The sequence below is a fragment of the Muntiacus reevesi genome, chromosome 19 (genome assembly GCF_963930625.1).
Source record: "Muntiacus reevesi chromosome 19, mMunRee1.1, whole genome shotgun sequence".
Taxonomy (NCBI): Eukaryota; Metazoa; Chordata; class Mammalia; order Artiodactyla; family Cervidae; genus Muntiacus; species Muntiacus reevesi.
In genome coordinates, this window is record NC_089267.1 from 42085629 (window position 1) to 42110460 (window position 24832).

A 24832-nucleotide genomic window follows, 5' to 3' on the forward strand; every position below is an offset into this window, starting at 1 on the left:
TGGGGAGGCCAGGTCTCTCTTCGCCGCCCCTACCCAGTCCTAAAACAGGAATTCTCAACTCGATGAGAGAATCGAATCAGCAAAGCCGGCGACCCGTTCGGCTTGAGGGAGGTCCGGCGAACGCTGCAATGGCGAAGCGGCCAGCAGGGGGACCTCGGGCAGGGCGGGAGGGGCCAGGAGGCGTGGTGGCCCCGCAGGCGTGTTGGCACGTGGGGCGGGCGCGCGGGCCGGGGCCGGCGTGTTGGGCGTGTCCCGGCCCGCGCGGGTCCCTCTTCGGCGCGTGCCGGGCGCCGTGGCCCCGCTGGCGTGGCGGGGAGCCTCGGCTCGGCGGCCCAGGCGTGGGCCCGGGCGGCGGCGCGGGCGCGGCCGGTGCTCCTGCAGAGGGAGCTGTGCGCCCGGCCTGGCGCACGCACGGCGCCGCCCGCGCCCTCTTGCCGCCGCCGCCGCCGCTGGGCCCGCCCGCCGGGGAGGGGCTCCGGGCCTCGCCGACAGCTGCTTCCTGCTTTCCGCACGTCCTCGCCGCCGCGCAGCCGGTCCGGTCCTGAGTCCCGGCCGAGAGTCCCGGCCGAGAGCAGCCCGTCGCCGCCGTCGCCTTCCCGGCGCCCGCCTCGCCCCGCGGCCCGCTCGCGCCCGCCCCAGAGCCCACGCCGCCCCTGCGCGTCCCCGGCCATGCTGTCCTTCCAGTACCCCGACGTGTACCGCGACGAGACCGCTGTGAGTACCCAGCGGCGCCTGGCCCACGACCGCCGCCCCTCACCCCCTGCGGGCCCTCGCCCCCTGCTCTCCCCTCCCCCTCGGCCTTTGTTTGCGAGACCCGGCCGGGGGCGCCCGGCTCCCGAGGCGCGGGGGCCCTGCTGGCCGTCACCCTCCGCCCGCCGGCGGCGGAGCCGGTGGTCAGCCGCCGCTGGACCGCTTCCCAAGACCATCGGGGTCAAGGGCGAACACGCAGGTGGGCGTGGGCGTCTTGAGAGAGTGGGAGGACGGGACGTGCCACCGCGTTTTGCTTGGAGGAGGCTCTTGCTTAAATATGGTGGTAGGAGAAAGTGTGGATGTGTGTACATGATGTCCAATTATAAGACAAAAGCAAACTTTTTCAACTCAGAAATTAAAAATACTTAGAGTTGAAGTTCATTCATTCGATTTTTATAAAACGTGTCTGGAGCGCTTCCCCCTGCCGGGTGCTGGCGGCGGGCGCTGGGGATGCAGGGCGGAGATAGAGTGCGTGGAAGATGGGGCAGGGCCCCGTAGTGTGCCCGCGCTGATCCGCGTGTTCCTAAACCAGAGCAGAGTCGGCGGGGGCCAGAGGAGGCCTTAGAAGAGGAGAGGGTGGCCTTTTGCAGAATGAAGTTTTGCCTAGTGCAGGGCTTAGCCACTATTTCCCTCAGTTTGTAGATAACCTCAGAGTCACTGTGGAGATCCTGTGGGTGGAATTCTGGGCAGAACCTTTTTTTTTTGCGTGTAAAAATTAGTTTGGCATCTTAAGAACTGGAGTAAATCCAAATGTTGTGGGCATAATTCTGTAGGAATAGCCAAATTCCTCAGATGACTTAAAATAGAGTTGGAATAAAAAGATTTTTGTATAATACAGTTCTAGATTTTTTCTGCTTGCTTTGACCTGATTTGTGCCTGAAGTCTGTACTTTAAAGCACTTCTCATTTTGAGGTAAAGGGTTCTGGGGCTTTGGAGCGAAGGATGTAAGGGTTGTTTTAAATTAAGACTTCCAAGTGGTACTAATGCATTCATGGTTTCTTTGACCTGTGGCCATCTGGTAACCATGTTTTCTCCGTCTGTTCAACTGTTTGCTTATTAAATTTACTCCCCCAAGAAGCCCCATCTCTGTGGTTCAAGACTTGTTTCCTTTGTGCAACAGGAGTAACGTGATCCAGCGGGAATGGAAAGGGGATAGACCAAGTAAGAAGACCTGAGTGCCAGTTGTGGCTTTATCACTCCCTCCCTGGATGCCCTTTGGCAGATCCTGTGCCTGTTACAGGCCTTTTCTTCCCTGAATGAACTATTACGGCTGGCTTGGCTAACAACAGAGTTTACTTGCTTCTGTAGTAAGAGTATCAATCGTTCGTTCATTCAGGTGATGCCCTGGCCCTGCCGTGTGCCAGACATGAGTAATGGGAAGGCATAAATATCTTGGTTTGGTTTTTGAGGATCTCTGAGTTTTCAGGAGAGATAAAATAATAACATTTGATAAGCTGTTTTAGATTTGTTTTATTTAAATGGGGAAGGGGTGCTTCTTCCGTAACTTTTCACTTTTGGGGTTCCCAAAACCCTGCAGTTCACCTAATCTGTGTTTAACCGTTCTTGAAAGGGTTAAGTGACGATTTTCTGAGGATGTCAGAAAGATTATGAACAATTAACTTAAAAGAGTATACTGTGGATTTTAATACTCTCCAGTTCTTTTGCATCAGAGGAGTCGTGATCAGCCTCAAGGCTGAGGAAATGTGGCCCTTGGTCCAGCCTGGACCCTGCTCTGTAGATCACCCAGGTTACTCGTCCCAGCCCTGACAGCCTGTGGGCAGTGCCTTTTTCCTGTGACAAAGTCCTGATTACTAACGCAGGCTTGACTTAGGCATTCACTCAAATGGTAGCCTTGATTTCTAGGATGGGTTTATTTCTCTCCAGCAGGTGCTAGCCATTGCTATAGCTCTCTGTCTCTCTCCCTTGAGCGTCTTCCAGCCATGCACCCAGCAGTCTCCTGCTGAACTGTGGGGTTGGAGCTTGCAGTCCCATTGGATGGACTTCTGCATTAGCTAGCAGATTTTTGGAAACCATGCTGTTCCAGTGTGATCCTGTAGCCCATCCCCCGAGAGTGTTGCCCTCAGGGAATTTAGGCCTGCAGCGGCAGGGTGTGCAGGGTGAGCGGAAAACACAGAGGAGAATGGGATTAATTTTCGTCAGGAGGTAGAGACAGCATGAGAATTGAGGCTGGAAGTTGATCAGCTGGTTAAGGTTGAAAGAACATTCCTGGTCATGTGACTTAATGTCATAGTTATGTAGGGCTGGACAGTTATGGAATTGCGTTTGTTTTGGGATGGCAGGAAGGCCATTGTGACCAGAACATCTTGGGTGTAAGCTTGGATGGCGGCTGGAAAGGGAAGATAAAATGGGGCCAGGTTTGATGGGCTCTGCCTGCTGTGTGTACAAATGTGCATTTGGCAGCAGGCAAACTATTGACTAATACAGTGAAATATTCATAGTGATAGTGTCTTATCAGAACTCTCTTTTTAAAGCGTCTTTGGAAAATATGGAATGGTTTGCGAACTTTAATCAGATGGGAAAATCAGGTACTATATAGCTTGAGTTCAGGGGATGTGGCCTGTGAGATCACCCCATTTGTAGGCTACGCTCTTATAAAAGAAAAATGTAGGGGCCAGGTGGATGGGGGGAGGGCACTTGGCTCCTGGGATTGTCCTGAAGAGAATCTGTTTCTTCTCCTGGTTAGAAATGTCTGCTCAGTAACTGACTTCAGTCTGCTTTAGATTATAAGGCAGGTACTGGGAGGTTGGGGCTGTTTGCTCAGAGGTGAACACCATTTAGTAGGCAGCCCAGTGTAGGGAGCACTGGGTTCTGAGTAAAGGTCCAGCTGTGCCCCTGCTAATTAGCAAAAGGTTAAGTCCTCCGGCTTTGGGGGCTGCTCAAGATGGTATCACTGCTCTCCCTCCGGCTTGTTAACCATCTGACCCTTGTCAGCTGCTTTAACTATGTCCAGCTTCAGTTTCCTCATCTGGAAAAATGAGTTGATGGTAGCCTTACAGTGAGGATCAGATCAGATAAATGTGGCTATGGCACAGTGTTTAGCTCACAGCAGATCTACAGCCTTCACCCTTCCAATCTCTGAATTGCATTCTGCGGCTGTGAAGTAGGAATATAATCAGCTCTCTTACAAAAGTGCTTTAAAACATCAGGCACAGCAGTATGGATATTCAGCAGACATTCATTGCTTTGGGTCTAGCACGTGGCAGCACTTTCACTTAGTCATAAAACTAAGATTTGCTGTTAATCTTTCCCCCTTTGTTAAGTTTCTGGATATTTCTGAATTTTAGTAGCATCAGCAAATTTGGAAAACCCAGCAGTGGCCACAGGACTGGAAAACGTCAGTTTTCATCCCAATCCCAAAGAAAGGCAATGCCAAAGAATGCTCAAACTACCGCACAATTGCACTCATCTCACACGCTAGTAAAGTAATGCTCAAAATTCTTTAAGACAGGCTTCAACAGTACATGAACCATGAACTCCAGATGTTCAAGCTGGATTTAGAAAAGGAAGAGAAGCCAAAGATCAAATTGCCAACATCTGCTGGATCATCAAAAAAGCAAAAGTTCCAGAAAAATATCTACTTCTTGTTTTATTGACTATGCCAAAGCCTTTGACTGTGTGGACCACAACAAACTCTGGAAAATTCTAAAAGAGATGGGATATCAGACCACATGACCTGCCTCTTCAGAAATCTGTATGCAGGTCAGGAAGCAACAGTTAGAACTGGACTTGGAACAACAGACTGGTTCCAAATAGGGAAAGGAGTACGTCAAGGCTGTATATTGTCACCCTGCTTATTTAACTTATGTGCAGAATACATCATGAGAAATGCTGGGTTGGATGAAGCACAAGCTGGAATCAAGATTGCTGGGAGAAATATCAATAACCTCAGATATGCAGATGACACCACCCTCATGGCAGAAAGTGAAGAGAAACTAAAAAGCCTCTTGATGAAAGTGAAAGAGGAGAACTAAAAGTTGTCTTAAAACTCAACATCCAGAAAATTAAGATCATGGCATCTGGTCCCATCACTTCATGGCAAATAGATAGGAAAACAGTAAAAACAGTGACAAACTATTTTGGGGGGCTCCAGAATCACTGCAGATGGTGACTGCAGCCATGAAATTAAAAAATACTTGCTCCTTGGAAGGAAAGTTATGACCAACCTAGACAACATATTAAAAAGCAGAGATATTACACTGCCAACAAAGGTCCATCTAGTCAAAGCTGTTGTTTTTCTAGTAGTCATGTATGGATGTGAGAGTTGGACTGTAAAGAAAGCTGAGCGCCAATGAATTGATGCTTTTGAACTGTGGTGTCGGAGAAGACTCTTGAGAGTCCCTTGGACTGCAAGAAGATCCAGCCATTCCAACCTGAAGGAAATCAGTCCTGAATATTCATTGGAAGGACTGATGCTGAAGCTGAAACTCCAATACTTTGGCCACCTGATGGGAAGAAATGACTCATCTGAAAAGACTCTGATGCTGCTGGAAAAGATTGAAGGCAGGAGGAGAAGGGGACGACAGAGGATGAGATGGTTGGATGGTCACCAACTCAGTGGACATGAGTGTGAGTAAACTCCGGGAGTTGTCAATGGACAGGGAGACCTGGAGTGCTGCGATTCATGGGGTCGCAGAGAGTCGGACACGACTGAGCAACTGAACTGAACTGAACTGAATTGAGGAACGTTTTCAGTGTCCCATCCATCCCTTCTGAGGAATATATGGGGGAAAGCTGTTTGCAGATTGTTTTGAGTCTCAGCTCTGATTATGAACTCAGTATGGCCCTGGGCATGTTGCCATCTTGTGCTTGACATTGCTCCTAAAAATACTGGGTTGAAAGATCTTGCACAACTTTACATTTTTTTTTTTTTTTTTTGATTCCTATTGTCAGAGAAAAGATGGTTGTTACTCTAAGCATGGTGTTTTGCAACCATTTCAAGGTGTGTAAAATGTAAGAGACTTGCAGATGAGAAAACAAGACAGAAAACCTTTTCTTCAGTGGTGATAATCAGCTACAATTTAGAGAGGGTTTTGGTAAGAATTGAAAATTGATAATTTTAGGAAGACTCATCGGGAAGGCTTTCATCTGGTTTTATGTGCCTTGCACTTGTTGGTCATTATTTGCTGAGCAGTCCTTATGTTCCATCTCAGTTGCCTGTCCTTATAGGTGTGCGTGTCCCCAGGTCCTGTCTCCCCAGCACCAGATGAGGACAGATGCTGACCCCTTGCAGAAAGCCAGGGGTCTGAGGCTTGGGAGAGAGTCTCAGTTGACCAACAGCCACAGCAGAATTTTGATAAACAGTAGAAACAGCAGGTTTTCCTTTTCCAGGAGAGTGTTTGCTTTCCTTAGGGACTAGCCCTTACCTTCTGGTATTAGAGAACAAAACAGAGGAGACAGGTGCAAAGTATCTGAGACACTGGTTGTCTTCCGGACAACTGCACAGAGGAAGCCTCAAATGGAATGTTGTTCAGTTGTTGAGAGAGACTTGATTGGAAAGACGGTGTCCATGTGGTTTCATTTGATTAGATTAATCACATTACTGTGTTACTGGGGTATTTATCCGTTGGTAGTTTCTTTAGGCATAATCACCTGGGGAGTGGTGACTTCCAGTTGGTCTTCCTGACTCAGTCGGTCTCTGAGGCCAGGCCCACCCAGGAATTTGGTTTTCCAAAAGTTCCCACGAGGGGGCTCCCGACGGCATCCCCTCAGCCAGGCTGACCTGGCGCTCAGCAGTTTTATCTCATCAAATACCAGGGTAGTCTAAATGCGTGATACCTTTGTGCCTCCTTTCCTACACAGTGAAAGAAAGCATTTCATAACGGTACCTTGAACAGAATACAGGCTTCAGTTGTAGAAATGTTCTTTCATTGCATGAAAGTCAGCTTTCTCTGACGTCAGTGAGCATCATTACACGCTGGTTAACTTGCTTTTTGGTAGTTTAGACTTAAAGGCAAAACTGATCATATTGTACATGGTGGGGAGATTTCCTAAGCATCTGTAAGCTTAGCCAGAACAGGGCAGTGCACGCGTGTGTGATGGCTCCCGCCCAAGCGGGCCCTTCCGCTCTCCCCACTGGATTGTGTCATTCAGCCCTTGGCCACCAACAACACGTTTTCAAGTTTCTTTAACACAGTGGCAGGCCTTTGTCTTGTGTTGTACAGACAGAGCTGTTCCTATTCTGACCTTTCATCTCTCCTCCTGCTCCAGCTAAAATGTCCTTTTCATTAAGGGTGGTTTGGCACCTTTGAGAACCTGCCAGCTTCGGTTCATGGGGTAATTTGGGCAGACACGGTGCCAGTGAGCCAGCTGGGCTATTTCAGCCCGCCCCTTTCCTATCTCCGTCACATCCTGAAAGTAGTGATGCAGTAGGGGTTAGACACTAGTTATCTAACACCACACTTTGTCTTTTGCAGGTACAGGATTATCATGGGCATAAAATCTGTGACCCTTACGCTTGGCTTGAAGACCCAGACAGCGAGCAGACGAAGGTAAATGAGGGCTTATGATGAAAGAGAAGGTGGTCTTCATAGCTCAGACCAAACCATAAGCATCAGTAACCACGGCTTTTCCCTCCTAGTATTATCCTGTGTTGTCTGCAGTGGGACGATGAATAGACCTGTTATATTACCACTCTCTGAAATGATTCGTGAGAAACGGTGAAAGTGTTTTTAGTCCCATAGACGATCACACAGCTGTTTTGAATAGTGTTTATGAACTATAAGGACACTGATGAACCAGCTGTTTGAAATGAAAGTGTTTGAAAAAAGGAAAACAAATTTTTACCGAAGAAAAATAAAGACTTAGAGAATAATTTTGTGAAGCAAAAAATTGCCTAATACATTTTTTCCCAAAGGAAAGAAAATACATTGAAGAAGTAGTACCAAGTCTTGAAAACTGAATGCTGGTCTTAGATTATTTATTGATTTTAATGCAACAACAACACAACAACTAAATTATAAGTAAACTGAATTCTCAGTATCTTTTTATATTTTATAAAGGGATGAAGGGGAGAATTTTCTACTCTGTCTAAAAATATTGTTTTGGAGAAACATGTAGTATTTTGAGCCGAAGTCTCATTTTGTTAATGAAGCTTACCCCTAAGTGCGATGTCTGATGGTTGCTATTTTCCTTCTTGGAGTATCCAGGACTTGTCATTTGAGATTCATTATTTACATATGCTGTATGTAGTTAAGTTGGCTTGGATGAGGGAATAGTGTTTCTCCAATCCACTCCAAGTTCTTTGACTTTTTTATTTATAGCCATATTAGCTTAGTATATAAAAATATGTATACAGTTTCTAATATCCTCAGCACTCTAGAAGAAGTCCTTTATTTGAGCTTCCTTAGAATCCCAGAGTACATTTCCTATTTTAAAACAAAAAACAGAAAAAGTTAATGCCTACTGAGTGGTTTTCTAGGCAGGCCAGCTCCTGAAAGCCTATGTCTTAGCTGCTCTAACCCTTGCCACTGTCTGTATCAGTGTTCCCTGGAGAACTGGACTCTGATTTCCAAGACAGTGCAGATTTTCCAAGAAGGCATTCGCTCGTGATGCGGACCTGGCTAGTGGGGTTGGGGTGCTCTCCTTCACGCCCACCCCCTACTCCCTGTCCCACACCCCTGCGGCTCTTTCTCGATCCCTGGTCAGTGGGTTGCAAACTCTCCCGCCTTCATGTCCTTAGGGAAAAGCTTCACCAGGCGTGGAGTGGAGTGAAGGGCTTAGCCAGGCGCGGTGTTACATGGAGAACGAGACAGCAGAAGCAGGCAGGGGTTGCTCCTGCTGGAGTAAATCCCATGTCAGCTTGTCCTTCTTCCTTCGTTCCCAAGGCACCAGCTTGCCTGCTTCTCTTTCTGCCACCCTTGGCTGTTCTTCATGGCAAGCATTTCTCTTCTCCTCTCCCCACTGCAGAAACTCTTAAAACTTCTTCCCTGTCCTTTGTCCTCAAAGTAAGCACACCCCCATTTTGAGGTTTTCTCGTGGTTTTTACTTGTATCTGTACTCCCTCATTCTCACGCTTTCCCCATTCCCTTCAAGAAAGACAGAGGTCTCATGGGTGAGAATGTCTGATGTTTGGGTTTTCATTTTTCTTTGGTGAAGCAGTGAGTTTTAGAGGTTGGTGGGGAGCAAATGAGAAACCAGTGGGTGACTGGAGGAGCGGGCAGAGGCTCCAGCTCTGCAGCTGAGGCTAGGAGGGGCAGGGGCAGGGCTGTGTCCCCTCCTCGACCCTGCCACGGACAACCTCGGCCCTCCAGCTTTGGACTGGGCTGAGACGGATTGAGCCTGGAAACAGAGGGTCACAGGCAGCCACATAGCCTGTAGTGGATGCAGAGCAGGAGAGGAGATGAACTTCCTGTGTATCTCTGGAAAACTGCCCCCAAGGACTGTCTCTCTGCTGATTCCTTTGTCTAAGGAATTGGGTACAACCTGGATTTCTGCAGCCTTTGATGGGGATTGAGTGATTCAGCTGTGTTAGAATGGCCCGGTTTTTATTTACATGTTAATGCATGCGCATTTTGCTATGCCTTATTGGATGATGTCTGGTCCTGTGGTTGACAAGCCACTTAACTATAGTAGGTGAAACTTTGCTAATTAGTGATCTTCTAGTCAGCATTATTGGATAGACGCCAATGACATTGGTATACACTGTTATTTTCATGGTGTGTATTTAATAATAGATGTTTACTGTGTGTTGGGCGCTTCAGTGGTAGCTTTGGATACCCTATCTCATTCAGTTCTCAAATCCGGAAATAGATCTTTTTCTTTTCCCCATTTCACAGATGAAGAAATGGAGTTTGAATGATTAAGTAGCATGTCCAAGGTCACTCAGCTTATGAGTGGAATCAGGTGGTTATCAACTTCGCATTAAAGAAATGATAAAAAATCAAAGACTCTGGGTGTAGTAGCTCTGGGAATGCACGCTCTAGGAGTGGAGTCATGTCTTGGCTCGCTGTGGGACTTTATGGGTCCTCCTACAAGCACGCTGGGTGACCCCCCATTCCTGCTCTCATGCTAACCTGTCCAGGCAGTGCTCCTCAGGGGTTGAGGCTGTGCAGCTAGCGCCTGCCCCAGCATCCTCCTCTCGAAGCAACCTCATTATTGACAGGAGCTGGTTGTCATCTGCGATCTGATGAGTGAAATTTTTGTCTCAGACTGAAAAGATAGGGTGTGTTTTTCTAATGAGCAGAAGAGCAGCAGGAACATTTTCTACTCAGAGTTAGAGGCATGTACACAGAAGTGGGTGTATTAGCCATACCTCGGTGTAAAGAGGAGAATCTTCATGTAGCCTTTAAAACAAAGAAAAGCTGCTTGTTACATTTTCAATAAAAACCAGCCCGGAAGTAAGGAACATTGATAGCTCAAGATCTGAAATGCTATCAGTAAGTCTTTGATTTAATCTCATGTTTAATAGAGCTTATCCAATTCTGACAGTTCCTGGCATTTGAGACTTTATCCTTTAATAAAGAAATATCAGCAGACTTGCAACTTGAAAATTCTCAAAGATGGGGGTGGGTAGGACTTGAATCTGGATGAATCCTTTCAAGCTGTCAAGGCCCACATAGCCCTATTATAGCAAATGGACCAGTTTGTAGAGTATCCTAGGCAGCTCAGTTCTTTCTTTGAGATCAGTTCAGCCTTAATTTAAAAACTCAGGAGAACTACTTTGTAAAGAGGAAACAGTGGAGCAGGACTACCTAGGAGACATATAATGTAAGCGTCATATATACTTCAAATTGTTCTAGTAGCCACATTAAAAAAGTAAAAAGAAACAGGAAATTAATTAAAGTACTTTAGTCTATTCAAAGTACTAACATCTCAGCATGTAATCAATATAAAACATTATTAAGGTATCTGCATTCTTTTAGATTAAATTTTCAAAATCCAGTGTCCAAAGTCCAACTTACAGCACATCGATTCAGAGCAGCCACATGTAAGGCGCTCAGTTACCACACGTGGCTGATGACTGCCAGCATTGTACAGTGAAGACAGGGACCACCCTTTCTTGTGAACACTGATGTGAAGACTATAAACTGATAACAGGTTAAAAATAAAAAAGCAGAATTTGTCACAGAAATTTAGTTTAATATTATTGTATCTATAGATTAAGTAAACCTATCTAAGTAATCTAGGTAATGTTTTAAGAATTTTTTAAAAACCCAAAACTAAAAATAGTAATAACTTTAATAGTAAGTATTCAGGGCAACCTAAACACCAGACTGGAATATCTCTGTCACTATTGTTTTCATATGTTTGCAAAACTTTGACCAGTGCAATAAAATATGAAATAAAATTTGTGGAGGATAAAATAAAATTATCACTAATTACTGATTCTGTGATTATGCATCTAGAAAACCAAGGGAAACAACTGAAAACAGAATGAATTCAATAGAGTGTGTATGTATGGAATAAATATAAAATCAATACCGCTCATACATACCATCAATAATGAGAAATCAACCCACCCAATAGCAGCAACAAAAAGTAAATACTTAAGGAAAAAGAAGAGTTTTCAGGCCTACTGGGAGAGTAATAGTGTCACTTCAGATAGAAAAGGGCCAGTTTGGGGTGTTATTTTTAATAGTGGAAAATTGAAAATCTCCATTTCCAGCAATAGTTTAGCATTTAAGTTGAACCTGGTAGATGTGCTTGACGCAGTAGCCCGTGCATCCTTACAGCATCCTGAGCTATGAGGTTTGCTTTGCCAAGTGAAAAGTGCTCCCGGTGGAGCAGGAGGCGGGAGAAGGGTGCACGAATGCGGTGCTCTTGGGGGTGACAACTTTATAAAGTGCCTTTGCAGTTCTCGGAGACAGTGGTTTGTTGTTGTTTGCTCTCTGTTCTAGAAGAATCTGTACGGAGACACAAACTTAGCAGCAGATAAAGGGAAGACTCTGGGTTAGAAGCTCTTTAGACATCTGCTCACTGCGTGTACTCTGGAGGTAGCCGTCTAAACCACAGTGAAGTCTCACTGGAGCAAGCGGGACCCCAGGGAAACCTTAGAAGTGAGCCGGTGGAGGGAGAGGTTTTAGTCGTTGAAACGGCTTTGAGGGCAGCGAGGCAGGGCCCGGCCGTGGTGAGCCCACACTTCCCAGTCAGCAGGCTCTCCCAGCTTTTCCTCCGCAGGTCATGGAAGGAAGTGTGTGCGGCAGCCTTGATGACCCTGAGGCTTTGACTCTGAGCGGCCTTGAGCCTCCAGACCACTAATAGCAAACAGCCACCCCCCACCCATTGACTATGATGTGCATGTGATCCACTTCCTAATCTTCTAACTTCCTCACTTTCCCGGGACAAACAGACACGTGAACCCCAAACCCCACCCTCCGCCTTAGCTCTCTCGAGCGTATTTCTTCGTCTTAGTTGGTGTTCTGGCCCCTTCGGGTGAGCCCTACTCAATCTCATTTCAGCTCTCATGACGGGCCTTCTCCTCTCTTCCTGTCCGTAAGCCAGTCTGTGTGCCCCTCACACCCCTTCTTCCTTTGTCCCATCTGTCATCCACCTCTGTGACCAGTAGGGGCTCAGTTGCCAAACCCACTGACTTCACCGTCGTCCTGTGTTCTTCGTGCAGATGGACCACTCTTCCTGGAGCATCGTAGAAGCTTTGGTGTACACTGGCAAGGGGACTGCTCTGCCCCCTCCGCCTTGCGCTGCCCCTCAAGCCCTTGGAGTTTGCTTACACTGCTCTTGTCGCTGAAGCAGCCATCTTGCTCATGGGGTCCCTGGGAGGGTACCAAATGTGCATTTCTTTCTCCTGGCCTCCCTGCCCATCATGGTGCAGTCAGTCCACAGGGCACCATCTGCTCCCTTTCCAGATAGTGAGAAATCCTCTGCATCTCTGGGCTTGTTTTTGCAGCCCTGAAGTCCAAATAGAGGCAGCATCCTTGTCACCTTTTGAAGAGTCTCCCCATTTCACTCCATCTTGTTGCAGCTTTGACCTCTTAACTGAATTCCAGAACTTGTTACTTAGTGAAGGGGAGATACTTACAAAGAGGAAGAATTTACATCTGTTATTGTAACTAATTGTCAAGTCGAGCTTCCACAGAAGCCCTGTCCTGGGGCTTTGGTCCAGGAGGTAAGCAAATGTAGGAAACCAGCTGCAATTATCAAAAGACCAATTTGTTTTTTCCCCTCCCTGAGAACAGCCTTGGGCTAAAATGACAGTACCAATAGCTCTAGTTGCCTTGTGGATCGTGAGAGATCTCCTAATAGGAATGAACTCCCCCCCCCCCCAAAAAAAATTGTATGTTTATTCCTTCTAAAAAATTATCATTTGTTTCATAGAGGATCAAAGAAATAGAGATCTTCTTTTCTAAGACATTATTTGCTCCCCATCCCCTGTTTGGAGGAATAGTTAGGGGTTGCCTGTTACATCTTTTGAGAAGGAGTTATGAAGGTAGTGAGCAGAACAGACCCTCCTTCTTACAGGTAAGGAAGCTACAAATGTCACCTTTCTCCTCCACTGCCTATAATCCTCCCTTCCTCTGCAGGAAAGATTTAAATTCCAAAAGACTTCTGGTTGGCTCTAGGATGTTAACTAGCCTAGGATTTCTCTGTAGGTATTTTAATGTCACAGAGGTTCAGTGGAGAACAGCTTTTAGGGCAGTCAGCTCCTTTCCCTGGAATCCTGACTATTCTGATATGTGGTGTTCTGCTCACTTTTGTTGTTGTTCCTTAAGATTGACCCTAAAAGGATGTAGCATGAAGAGTTGCCTGCTCTGTGCTGGTATCAGTCTGGCCTAGATTTCCCTGTGTGGTGTGGTCTCCCTAGCGTGGGACAGAGCCAGCAGGGGCAAGAACTGATGAGGGGCTGGGGGAGCTGAGATCCTTTTGTCCACTCGCATCTCCCCCTCAGGCTGTCAGGCAGCAGGGCCTACAGAGTGAAAGCTTGCTCCCAGGATGTACATGAAGGGCTAGTTCAGTGTCTCTAAGCCAGCAGACAGCAGATGAAGCTGACTGAGAGCGGGGGAATACTGGATATAATTCACAGCATAGAAGACTTGTTTTGGTTTGCAGTGTTCTTTTAAAGACTTTAGGACAAACTGTGAACATCCTTTTTGTACTGTGAGTTTCCAGACATTGCTGGTGTCACTTCTGTTGGGAGACAGGGAGGAGGAACAGAGTATTTGCCAGATGGGACTGGAAGTCGTAGCCTTTAGTCTTCCATTTTCTTGACCTATGAGTACAGCCAGGTGTCTTACCTGGGATTTCTTTCCTTCATCTATAAAATGAATATAGTCACACTTAATTCATCTGGATCCAAGCTTTTAGCAACACCCAGCTGAGAAAATACATGTAACAGTTCATTTTCCATGCCCAGAGCTCTGTACAAAGGTGGTATAGCTTAGGTGCTGCTTCTTCAGGGTATTGAAGTGTAGACCTTCAGACTCTAGTCCTCTTATTTGCTTACTCAGAATGTTGAACTTTAGAGACACCTGTGTCTTTTTATTTTCATCCACAAAAGTAGGCAGCATTTTCCTTTTGAATTCTAGTGTTTTAGAAAAAGATACGTATATTTTGAGCATTGAATCCACCTCTGCCAGTGGGTGGACTTGTGACTTGTAAGTGTGGTTTTATTGTTCCAAAGTGCAATGATTAAACTAGGCCAAAGATTACCTTGAAGCTATTAGGTAATACCTCTTTTAATTGATGTTTTCTGAACCTACCGTGAAATGCCTTGCCCTCCATTATTAATGTTTCGTGTAAGGACCTGGATTGAGAATTACTACTATGTTCCTTCTCTGCTAGAAACAGGAAATGCTTTAGGTAAATATATTACCAGTTATTATCTCAATCTCCAAGACTTCTAAGGTCTTAAAATGTTTCATCACCTCCTACAGAAACGTTTAGCCTTAGTATGGTTCACCAAAATACTTCTTGTAAATCCACAGTTGAAATGTGTATTTAGAGAACCATGTCCTTTTGATCTGTACTTGGGGTAATTGTCGAAAGTATGATAGAATTTGCTGGTACTGGGCCATCCCCTTTTCTAAGCAGTCCTTTCTCTTGTCTTTTTCTGTCTCCTTTTTCTTGCTTTCTGCCATGGGGTTTTTGAGGCAAGCAGCCGAAATGAATTCTGGTCCCGTTTGGCAAGTAAGGAATTCATAGCAGGGACAATGAGGCCAGCTTCTGGGTGGACTGGAGAGCTAGGCTTGGAGCAGGCAGGAACCAGATCGTTCTAGAGCTCCATGGGGGGAGTTTCCACTTTTCAGGCAGCACCGCTAATGGCATCAGTGATTACAGTCCTTCAGCCCTCTGTCACTTGTCCAGTGACTGCATCCCAGGAGAGGGAGTTTTGTCTGGCCAGGCTGCAGACATGTATGTGCTCACCCCTTGGCTGTACTGTGGCAATGAAAAAAGATTTGGTGCAAACCTTGGGGACCTTCTTTGGCTTCTGCAGTGACAGGACAAGTGTGGAGTTCTCTCACTAAGCCGGGAGAACCCTGGGGAGGAAAATGGATACCGGCAGCCCGAGTGCCACAGGTCCACTGGTTTCATTCCCTTTCCTTCTCCGTAAGTATTCACACCCTGCCCTTCCTCCCCTGTCCTGTGTTTACTTGTGTGTCTGCTGTACTGAACATCAGATTACATGGGGGTGAGGAGAAGGATGAGCTGTCATGAGCAAGAGAAACGTGGTCCATGCCAACTTGGAATCACATGCCATCCTAGGCAGACCAGAGATGGGAGATCATGAGCCCCTTAACCTTTGAGCTTCTGGAGGTGAGTGCCAAAAGGAGGCTGAGCCGCACCTTGAGTAGAGGCTGGGAGTCTTGCCACATTTGTTCACCACCAGGGAAAGCAGCCCCCAAACCATTGATGAAATTCTTAAGGTGCTTGTGTACATTTAGCATTAATATTTTCCCCATAAGCACTACTCAGCTTTGGTTCCAATAATCTACATTTCCTCTGTGAGAAATGTTGACATCAAACATGAGGTTTTTAGGAAAACAGTTATTAAAGAACCAGCAACTAAAGAAACGAAGATAACCGTGACTTCTCTGAGCCACTTTCTTTTCTCTTAGATGTCTGCCATGTCCAGGGGGAAAGCCCTCAGTCATAAAAATCACCTGTGCGTGCGTGCTTAATCACCTCAGTCTTGTCCAACTCTTTGCGGCCATATGGGCTGTAGCCCGCCAGGCTCCTCAGTCCTTGGGATTCTCCAGTCAAGAACACTGGAGTGGGTTGCCATGCCCTTCTTCAGGGGATCTTCCCAACTCAAGGATCGAACCCTCCTGCTTTGCAGGTGGATTCTTTACCCACTGAGTCACCTGAGAAACCCAAAAATCACCTGTTAAAAATAGACATGCCCAAGATCTACTTTTAGAGTATCTGATAGGAGTAGAAACCTGTTTCCCAAGCACCTCACCAGGTAATTCTTAAGATCCAGAAAGCTTGGAAAAACTGTCTTAGCGAATGCTTAGACATGATTAGAGAACAGTAATATCTTTGCTTTATAGAGACGATCCGAGAACAATAATAGCTTTGCTTTATAGAGGGCACTTTCAAGGAACTAAAATTCTCATAGATGCCTCACTTGTTCAGAGCATCTCTGTAAACTGGAGGGACTTTATTTGTGATGTTGATTTTTCTCATTGGGGGAAATCAAGGCGTATGTCATAATAAAGACTTCCAGAACTCTCTGGTATAGCACTGGATGGCACTCTGACCATTTGGAGCAGCTCTGTATATAATCATGCACACGGTTCCCTGGACCTCCAGTTGCCTCTGTAAAATCTCATACCCTTCTTGTTTTTATCCCTGTTGGCACTGCCCAGTTCAGGCATGCATTGCCACCGAGCTAGACATTCAGTAGCATCCTAGTGTCTCCCTTCTTCCAGAACTTCTTTTCTACCTTGTTCTTCCCAGTAGCAGATAACTCTTTCAAGATCTTGGAACCTGTTTATTCAGGGGAAAGCAACAATATATAGTTGTTTAGTGAATAGCTTTAGAGGTAGGCAGGTTTGAATTTTAACTCCACAATTTTATCAGAGGTGTGACATTGATCATGCTTATCAACCTCTCTAAACTTCAGTTCTCTAATTTATAATTTGGAGAAAACTACTATATATGGTAGTGGTAAAAATTGAGTGATAATGTTTGTGAACCATGTAGCAGAGTGTAGGCAGAAGTAAATGCTTAATAAATGGTTGCTATTGCATTTATTATTAAGTAGCTTAAATAGCACAGGGATTATCTGCTTGATCATTTAAAGCTTTAGAGCTATCTAGGACAGATTCTTTTATTGCAGTTAATTCTTGGTCTCTGTTCATGTCTTCTTTCATTTGGATCCATTTTAGTGGTTTGTATTTCCTAGAAAATTGTCCATGTCATTGAGATTTTAAAACTTACTAGCATGGGGTTATGTGAAATATTTTTTACGATGATTTTATTGTCCACATTTGTGTCTTTTTCTTTATCGTTTCGAATTTCTAAGATCTGTAACTTCTTTCCTCTTTATAATTAGTTTAGCCAGAACTTTGGTTGAATGTGGTGGGGGGGGTGGGGGGGGATTGTTTGTTTTTTAGAAAGGAATGGTTCTAGAACTTTTAAGTTGTATTCTTTAATTTTCTAGCTCATTGATTTATTTTTATTTTAATTTTTTGTTACTTTAAAGATTTTTGATTGGAATGTTTAATTACTATTTCACTCTTTCTCATTTACTGATGATCACTGTTTCCAGGCTTCCCCATCCAGCCCCCAGGCAAGCTTCTGGTGGATTCATCCTCTTCCAGCCTGGGGTGCTTGAGCTGAGGGGCTCTTGGAAGAGCTTTATCAGTCAGGACTCGTGATGAATGGCTCCTTTATATATATATATATATATATATATATATATATATATTTTTTTTTTTTTTTTTTAAAAGAACTGAGAGGCTCATGTAATTGAAGATCAGTACATGCCTTTAGGCACAGCTTGATCTAGGACTGCTTGTGATGTTTCTGTAAACTTGTCTGTCTCTGTCTCTTAGGTGATCTGCTTTTCTCTGATTGTTTTGTTTTCCAAAAGCCTCTCCCACATGGTAGAGAAAGATGGTCCTTGCCCCTTCAGGTTTTACACAGCCCTGACAACCCCAGATCTCATGATATAGCCTCTCCTTCTATTGTTCACCTCCGTTCCTAAAAGAGGATTCTGGTTGCCTGTCCTGGGTTCATATTGACTGTTATATGTCGAGGAGAATTGATGGAAGATCCTGCCTATGAAAATGAGCAGGGTTTACTTATGTGAAGAATGTAGAAAGGAGTTAACATAGTTAGAATAGAGACAGAATATATATATATATATAATATACCACTGACATTTTATGACATTTAGTGTAAGCTGCTGGCACCCAGAAATGGTAAAGTCTGATCAAGAGAGGGTGAACCCCAGACTCCTGAAGGCGTGTCTCATTTTCCAGACCTAGCTTGTCTCCGGGTGTAGAGCATCTTCCCTGGGCCACACGTACTTCATCCATCACAGTATGGGCGCTGCCCTTCAGCACATGGCACACCCAGGCCCCGACTGTCCCCCGAGCCTGTTCCAGGTACGCTCCTGAATCTGTGCTGTGGACTCGATCAGGTCAGCTGCCTCGATGTGTGTGAGTCATTAAACAAACCCCTGGACCCGCCCCGAGCCGCCACCTGCATGGGTGTCCTGCCCGCCCGGCTGAATCCCTGGATCTCAGGGAGGGGAGTCCGATGGCTAGCAGAGGTCACACCTCACCCCCCGCCACCTCCAGTCTATCAGTGGGGCATCCTAAGATACTGAAAAGAAACAGATGTCAGCTGCAGGTGTTTTTGTCACATTCTAAGAACTTTAACGGCAAAAGGAGAAGAGGACGACAGAGGATGAGATGGTTGATGGCATCACGGACTCAGTGGACGTGAACTTGGGCAAACTCGGAGAGATAGTGAGGGACAGGGAGGCCTGGCGTGCTGCAGTCCATGGAGTAGCAAAGAGTCAGACACGACTGAGCAACTAAACAACAAGAACTTTAATTCCTAATAGTTTTGTTTCTCTTATTTTTGAAGTAGTCTTGTTATAGTTTGGATTTCCTCACTGATACGAGAGCTATTCAAGAGAGGATATGTATGTGTTTAACTTCTTCCTGGGTGGGTTTTTAGTTAGATTGGGACTTGATGTGCAGATGGCCTCTGTCCTGCCAGGCTTCGGGTCAGCAGTAGTATGTACGCCGAAGAGCAGAGCCAGGTCAGGTTAGTGTTCCAGCTTTGAATGAATTCCCTGGTAATGGTGAGATTTGAGACCAAGGCTTGAATCTGAGGTCATCGTGAGACTTTCTGCTTCCTTCCCCTTTGATTGGCAGTAACTCGCCCAGTGGAGGATCGAGTTGATTTGCCCTCATGGGGACAGGCAGAGAAGGTGGAAAGAGGCCTGGAAGGGCTTTTGGAAGGCTCCACCTGGTCTGTCACCCACATGCAGCAGGAAGCTCAATGCGGGCCTTCCTGCCCTGAGAGTAGGTGGTCCCGGAGAGAAGAGAGGGACCCACTTTTAATTTTTTTTCTTTATTTATTGGCAGAATTAAATTTGGGGCAGTTTATTAACAAAAAAAAATCTATTCAGTTGCTTATTTAGTTAATTTGTTATGTTTTGGATTCCAGTATTTTCATGTTTTGGATATTTTTGGTGTGTTTGAAACTACCTTGAAACATTTTGGTCCTGTGTAACATTTTCAAATTATGAAAGCAAAGAATTTCAATAGCTCAGAGAGCAAAAGAATCACTAGCTAAAAAGTATCTGTTGAACTTGTTGCAGGAAGGGGGACCCCTTCCAGGGCCCGAAACTGGGCTCTTGTCTAACACTCGGAAATGAATTGTCTGAGGAGACACGTGCTGACAAAGCAAGAGATTTTATTGGGAAAGGGCACCCGGGTGAAGAGCAGGAGGGTAAGGGAACCCAGAAGAACTGCTCTGCAGCTCACAGTCTGGGGTTTTATGGTGATGGGATTAGTTTCTGGGTGGTCTTTGGCCCATCATTGTAATTCAGAGTCTTTGCTGGTGGTGCACGCATCGCTTGGCCAAGAAGGATGCTAGCGAGAGGGATTCTGGGAAGTGGACGGACACGTGGTGTCTCCTTTCGACCTTTCCCGAACTCTTCCGGTTGGTGGTGGCTTTTTAGTCCCGTATTCCTTATCAGGACCTCCTGTCATAACTCATGCAGACGGCTACTATGGTGCCTGGCCAGGGTGGGCGGTTTCAATCTGTGTGCTTCCCATAACAAACTCACCAAACAAGAAGGGAAAGTGAATCCATCTCTTGATGCCTTTCACTTTGTCTGTAGTCACGCTGGGCTTTTAATGTTAAAAGATAAGCCTTATGGATTTTGAGCTCTCACCAGTTGGATTCGACATTTCTCATCCTTGTGGTTTGTAGGGGTTTGTGAGGCCAGGAAAAGGAAGGTACCTCCCTGGGTCTATATAACGGCATTGTAGTTACAACCATGACCCAAACAAGCTTTTCTTGGAATTTAAGATTTCCTTTTTGGTCTGATCTGATGTACTGGTAATGTTTGTAAATGTTCAGAGAACACTGGAAAATATGGGGCACTTTTTTTTTTCATTTGTGGGGTGTCAGTCCCTAAGTGTGTCCTGTAAAGTACGTGTCTCCATTCTTCTACAGCCTCAACTTCTAGACCTGTTTCCTGGAGCAGCTGCCTCTCACTGTGTTTGGCACAACCTGCCTCTGGTTTTCCATGTGGTCGCCCAGCCCTCCTGGCCCTGGGTCCTGCAGCCTCCCAGATGAACTGTGCCATCTGTTGTCTTCTTTTTTATGGGTGCATCCTGGCACCTGGGGAGTCATTGTGAATTCTGTTACACTCCCGGCAGAGAGAGGGGATCCCGGTGCTTCCCGCTCTGGCCTCCAGGATGCTCTCAGCTCCTTACACAGGACTACACAGAGAACACCGACTGGTGTTTTCTGCCAGTCCGTGCTGTGACACCAACCACTTGCCTTAACCGTAGTTGCTTTAACCAGCACACTCATATATACATATGTATGAGTGTTTGTGTTATCCGCACATGTTTGTGCGCATGTGTATATGTACATGTGTATACATATGTATGTACACATATACATGTACACACACACCTACATGTGTACATTCTTGTGTATGTATAATTTGCAGCTAAAACTCCGCCAGGTTTGTGGGATGTAGGTAGCACTATCCCTGGTTTCACTTGAATGGTACCCGCGCCACAGTCAGTCTCCCAGCTGGAAGTCCCTCTTTGTCATCGGACTGCCTGCCTGCCCCACTCTCTGAGGCCCACTCCACCCTATCCTGGGAGTGGCTTTCCCTTCATTTGTTCTCCTAGAGCTTTTATCTTTATGTGTGTGATTCATCTTTTTAATCCTATATTGCCCATTGTGACGTTCTGTGTTGTTTTTTAGTCCCTCAGTCACGTCTGACTCTTTTGTGACCCTCTCATGGACTGTAGCCCGCCAGGTTCCTCTGTCCATGGGATTTTCCAGGCAAGAATACTGGAGTGGGTTGCCATTTCCTTCTCCAGGGGATCTTCCTGGATCAGGAATTGAATCCACATCTCCTGCGTTGGCAGGTGGATTCTTTACTGCTGAGCCACCACGGAAGCCCTATGTTCATTATATACTTTATCTACTTAATAAGTAACTTATACATCCTCTTTATTCATATACATAAGACTTGTGCTTGTGCAAGGACTTGAGATATTTAGTGGATTGATGTGAGGACAACTTGAAAAAAATTCTGGAAACAGTAAAGGTAAAGGCATCTCTAGCTCCCAAACTGAGTGACATTTGGCCAGGTAGCTGTGTTTACTTTTTATTAAACTATGGTAAGAACGTTTAACATTAGTTCTGCTCTCTCAACAGCGTTTAATGTGTATAGTATACTATCGTTAACACTGTTGTACAGTGGATCTCTAGGATTTAGTCGTCTTACATAACTGAAACTTCCCTTTGAAGGTTGCTAATAGTTAAGGCAAAATGAAATGTGAATTGGATTTCTTAGCTTTGAGCAACTATTCTTAGAAAAATGTGTTCAGACTCATCCACGGCTATAAAATCTAAACTCGTGATCCTCTTTAAAAAGCTCAGCTGCTGGTGTCATTTCATGGGCTTTCGAGTTTCAGTGATTTTAATAATACCCTGGAGTGTGAGTTTGGATACTGAGACTCCTGCGGGACAAGAAGAATTTAATTCTCCTCACCCTGCTTCTTTATCATCATGCAACTGCTCAAGTTTTTCTTTTCATTATCCTTATACCTCTTCTTCCTTTCCCCCAAATGTGTTCTACTTTTCAGACCAAGAAGCCAGACTGTTAAATCCATAAATGACCAAGAAGTCATTATTGGTATTCTTTGGGACCCTAAATTTCACAAACCCCTTAACAGAAGATTGATCCGCACCTCATGAAAAGGACCTGCTCATATTATAAAGATGCACGTTATGATAGAACTTAGACTGTTAAGAACTTGAACATTGTTTGCATCTAGGTATTGGAAGGGTGTCATCTTTAAATATTGTTCTTTAAACATTTGTGGGTGACATATGGGATATAATGAGCCTGGTTATTTAGTAGCGTTGCTATGACTGTTCTGATGGTTTTCCGAACATTTTATATGAGAAAAGCCAGCGTGTTTGCTTTGGTGTGAGATGGGTTCTGTGGCAGCAGTTGTGATTGTACCGAGAGAAGCCAAGCAGCATGGAGAACCCACGGGTGAGCACAGTTCACCTTTGCAGGGAAAATGAACTCAGGATCTATCACTGTGGTCCTCCTAGAGCCAGGGTCAGGCCTCGGTGCAGCCTCATAGAAACACAAATCAGAAGGACTAGGGAAGTGAAGGCTGCAGGGCTTCGTCCTCAGAGGACCCCCAGTGGAAAGGGTCCTTCAGGACCCCAAGTCTGCTGGGTCTCGGGGTGGGAGCCCTCAGCAGCTTGAATGTTCTGCTGAGACCCTTCTAGTAGCCAGCCATCTGACCGAGATGTCAGCGTGGGCTCACCCGTCATCTCTGTCCCCATCCTCCCCTCTGTCCCATCCCCACTCCTTTTTGAGACCGGCCATTCTACACGCACGTGTCTCACCAGACTGCTGCCTGAGCCTCCTAGCCAGCGTCCCTGTTCCACTTTTGCTCCCCCAGAGTCTCTCCACCCTGAGCAAGAGGAGTCCTCTGAAAAGGTGAACGAGCGCAGACCAGGAGTCAGCCTCGGGCGCTGTCACAGTGCCCGAAAGAACGTAACTCTGGCTTCGGTGCTGTTGCTGACTCACCGAGTGCCCCCGCTCAGGTGGCCTCATTGCCGCCTGCCTCCATTTCCGCGTCCGTAAGGCAGCACACCCAGCGTGTAAGCGGGGCTCGAGCTGCTGAGGCCCCCACCTCGCACAGAGGTGGGGGGACGGACGCTGCAGAGGCAAAGGCTGGGAGGGGAGCTCAGGGGACTGAGGCCAGGGACAGAGGGAAGGTCATGTCAGAAGGGCCAGTTTACTTCACCCATGAAATCAGGTAATGCTTTTGCTTCCCTGGTGGCTCAGACGGTAAAGAATCCGCCTGCAATGCAGGAGACCTGGGTTTGATCCCTGGGTCGGGAAGATGCCCTGGAGAAGTAAATGGCAACCCACTCCAGTATTCTTGCCTGGAGAATCCCATGGACAGAGGAGCCTGGTGGGCTACAGTCCATGGGGTTGCAAAGAGTCAGACATGACTGAGTGACTAACACACACACCCACCACCCCAACCCCCCCAGAGTGCTACACACACGCTACACCCCCAGAGTACAGGCCACACCCCACCCCAGAGTGCCGCCCCTTGTGGCTGGGCAGCTGTGCATCGATTTTGTAACTAAAAAGCAAAAAGTATCTTTGTGGACACTTTGTAATGAGATAGAGTGGAGTCAGCACACTTCCTATAAAGGGCCACATTGGAAATATTTTAGATGATGTGAGTCACCCAGGTCGCTGTTAGGTTTTCCACCCCTGCCTGCACCCAGCTGTTAAAAATATAAAACCTATTCTAAGCTCGAGTACCATAGGAAAGCAGGCCATGGTGAGGTTTGCCAATCCCTCATGATAGACAGTTGGAGTTGTATTTCTGTGGGACTCAGTTTTATTTTCTGTTTGAATGAAATGAGACATGTGACCCGTAACAGTTTTCTCTCTCTTGAATTGATCCTCTTGCAAAACTCTTGTTAATCATTATATTCATACGTCATACTCTTTCCCACTTGTTTGCAAGCACGTTATAAACCTTGAGTTTTAGAGCAGCTTTCTCTCAGCGCAGAATCATGGTTCTCCAGCATTGGGCCAGTGCTTTGTGTAGAAGAGCCCATTTAAAGACCATTTTGAGCTGGGTGGGCCCTCAGGTCTGGATGGACTCTGACAATAACGCATTTTTTGTGTGCCACTCCAAATATAGTAAGTTGTTAATTTCCTGAAGTTTTCTCCTATCAAAACGGTTTGCCTTTGCATAGACATCTGATTCAGCCGTCAATTGAGCTTATACATTTATTCACGCTTCATTTCTAATAGCGAGATGTGAATTATTATGAAGCCCAGGTTTTATAGTGTTACAGTATTATTATAGTATTATAAACTTTCTGACTGCTTAGTTATAAACAGGTTAAACTTGGATACAATTGATCTGTTGTAGAAACTGTCACTTCTTCTGCCAGGGTCTCCTGACCTCCTGAGGCTACCTCTGGCTTTTCGTACAAACCATTATTGTCAATAAACTTACTCAGTGCCACCCACTTTCCAATTTTTTAAAAAAAATATTGTATAATTTCAACATTTAGCAAAGTTCTTGAGTTGACAAGGGTAGTAGGTCTTGGAAAAATTGTCAAAAACAAAATGGATAAGCTAGTACCTGGGTATCTCTGGCTTGGTTAGGTAGCTCCTGGGTGTCTCTGGCTTGGTTCGGTAGCGCCCGGGAATCTCTGGCTTGGTTCGGTAGCGCCCGGGTGTCTCTGGCTTGGTTCGGTAGCGCCCGGGAATCTCTGGCTTGGTTCGGTAGCGCCCGGGTATCTCTGGCTTGGTTAGGTAGCTCCCGGGTATCTCTGGCTTGGTTCGGTAGCTCCCGGGAATCTCTGGCTTGGTTCGGTAGCACCCGGGTAT

General features: G+C 45.9%; 1 protein-coding gene across 1 annotated transcript in view; it reads left to right on the top strand.

Annotated features, from left to right (window-relative positions):
- The first annotated feature begins 263 nt into the window (after positions 1-263).
- PREP (prolyl endopeptidase) overlaps positions 264-24832 on the top strand; it is a 132394-nt gene continuing 107825 nt past the window's right edge. The window contains exons 1-2 of the mRNA XM_065911634.1: positions 264-714; positions 7185-7259. Of these exons, the coding sequence (XP_065767706.1) occupies positions 670-714; positions 7185-7259 (120 nt within the window). The 5' untranslated portion in view covers positions 264-669. The remainder of the gene's footprint in view (positions 715-7184; positions 7260-24832) is intronic.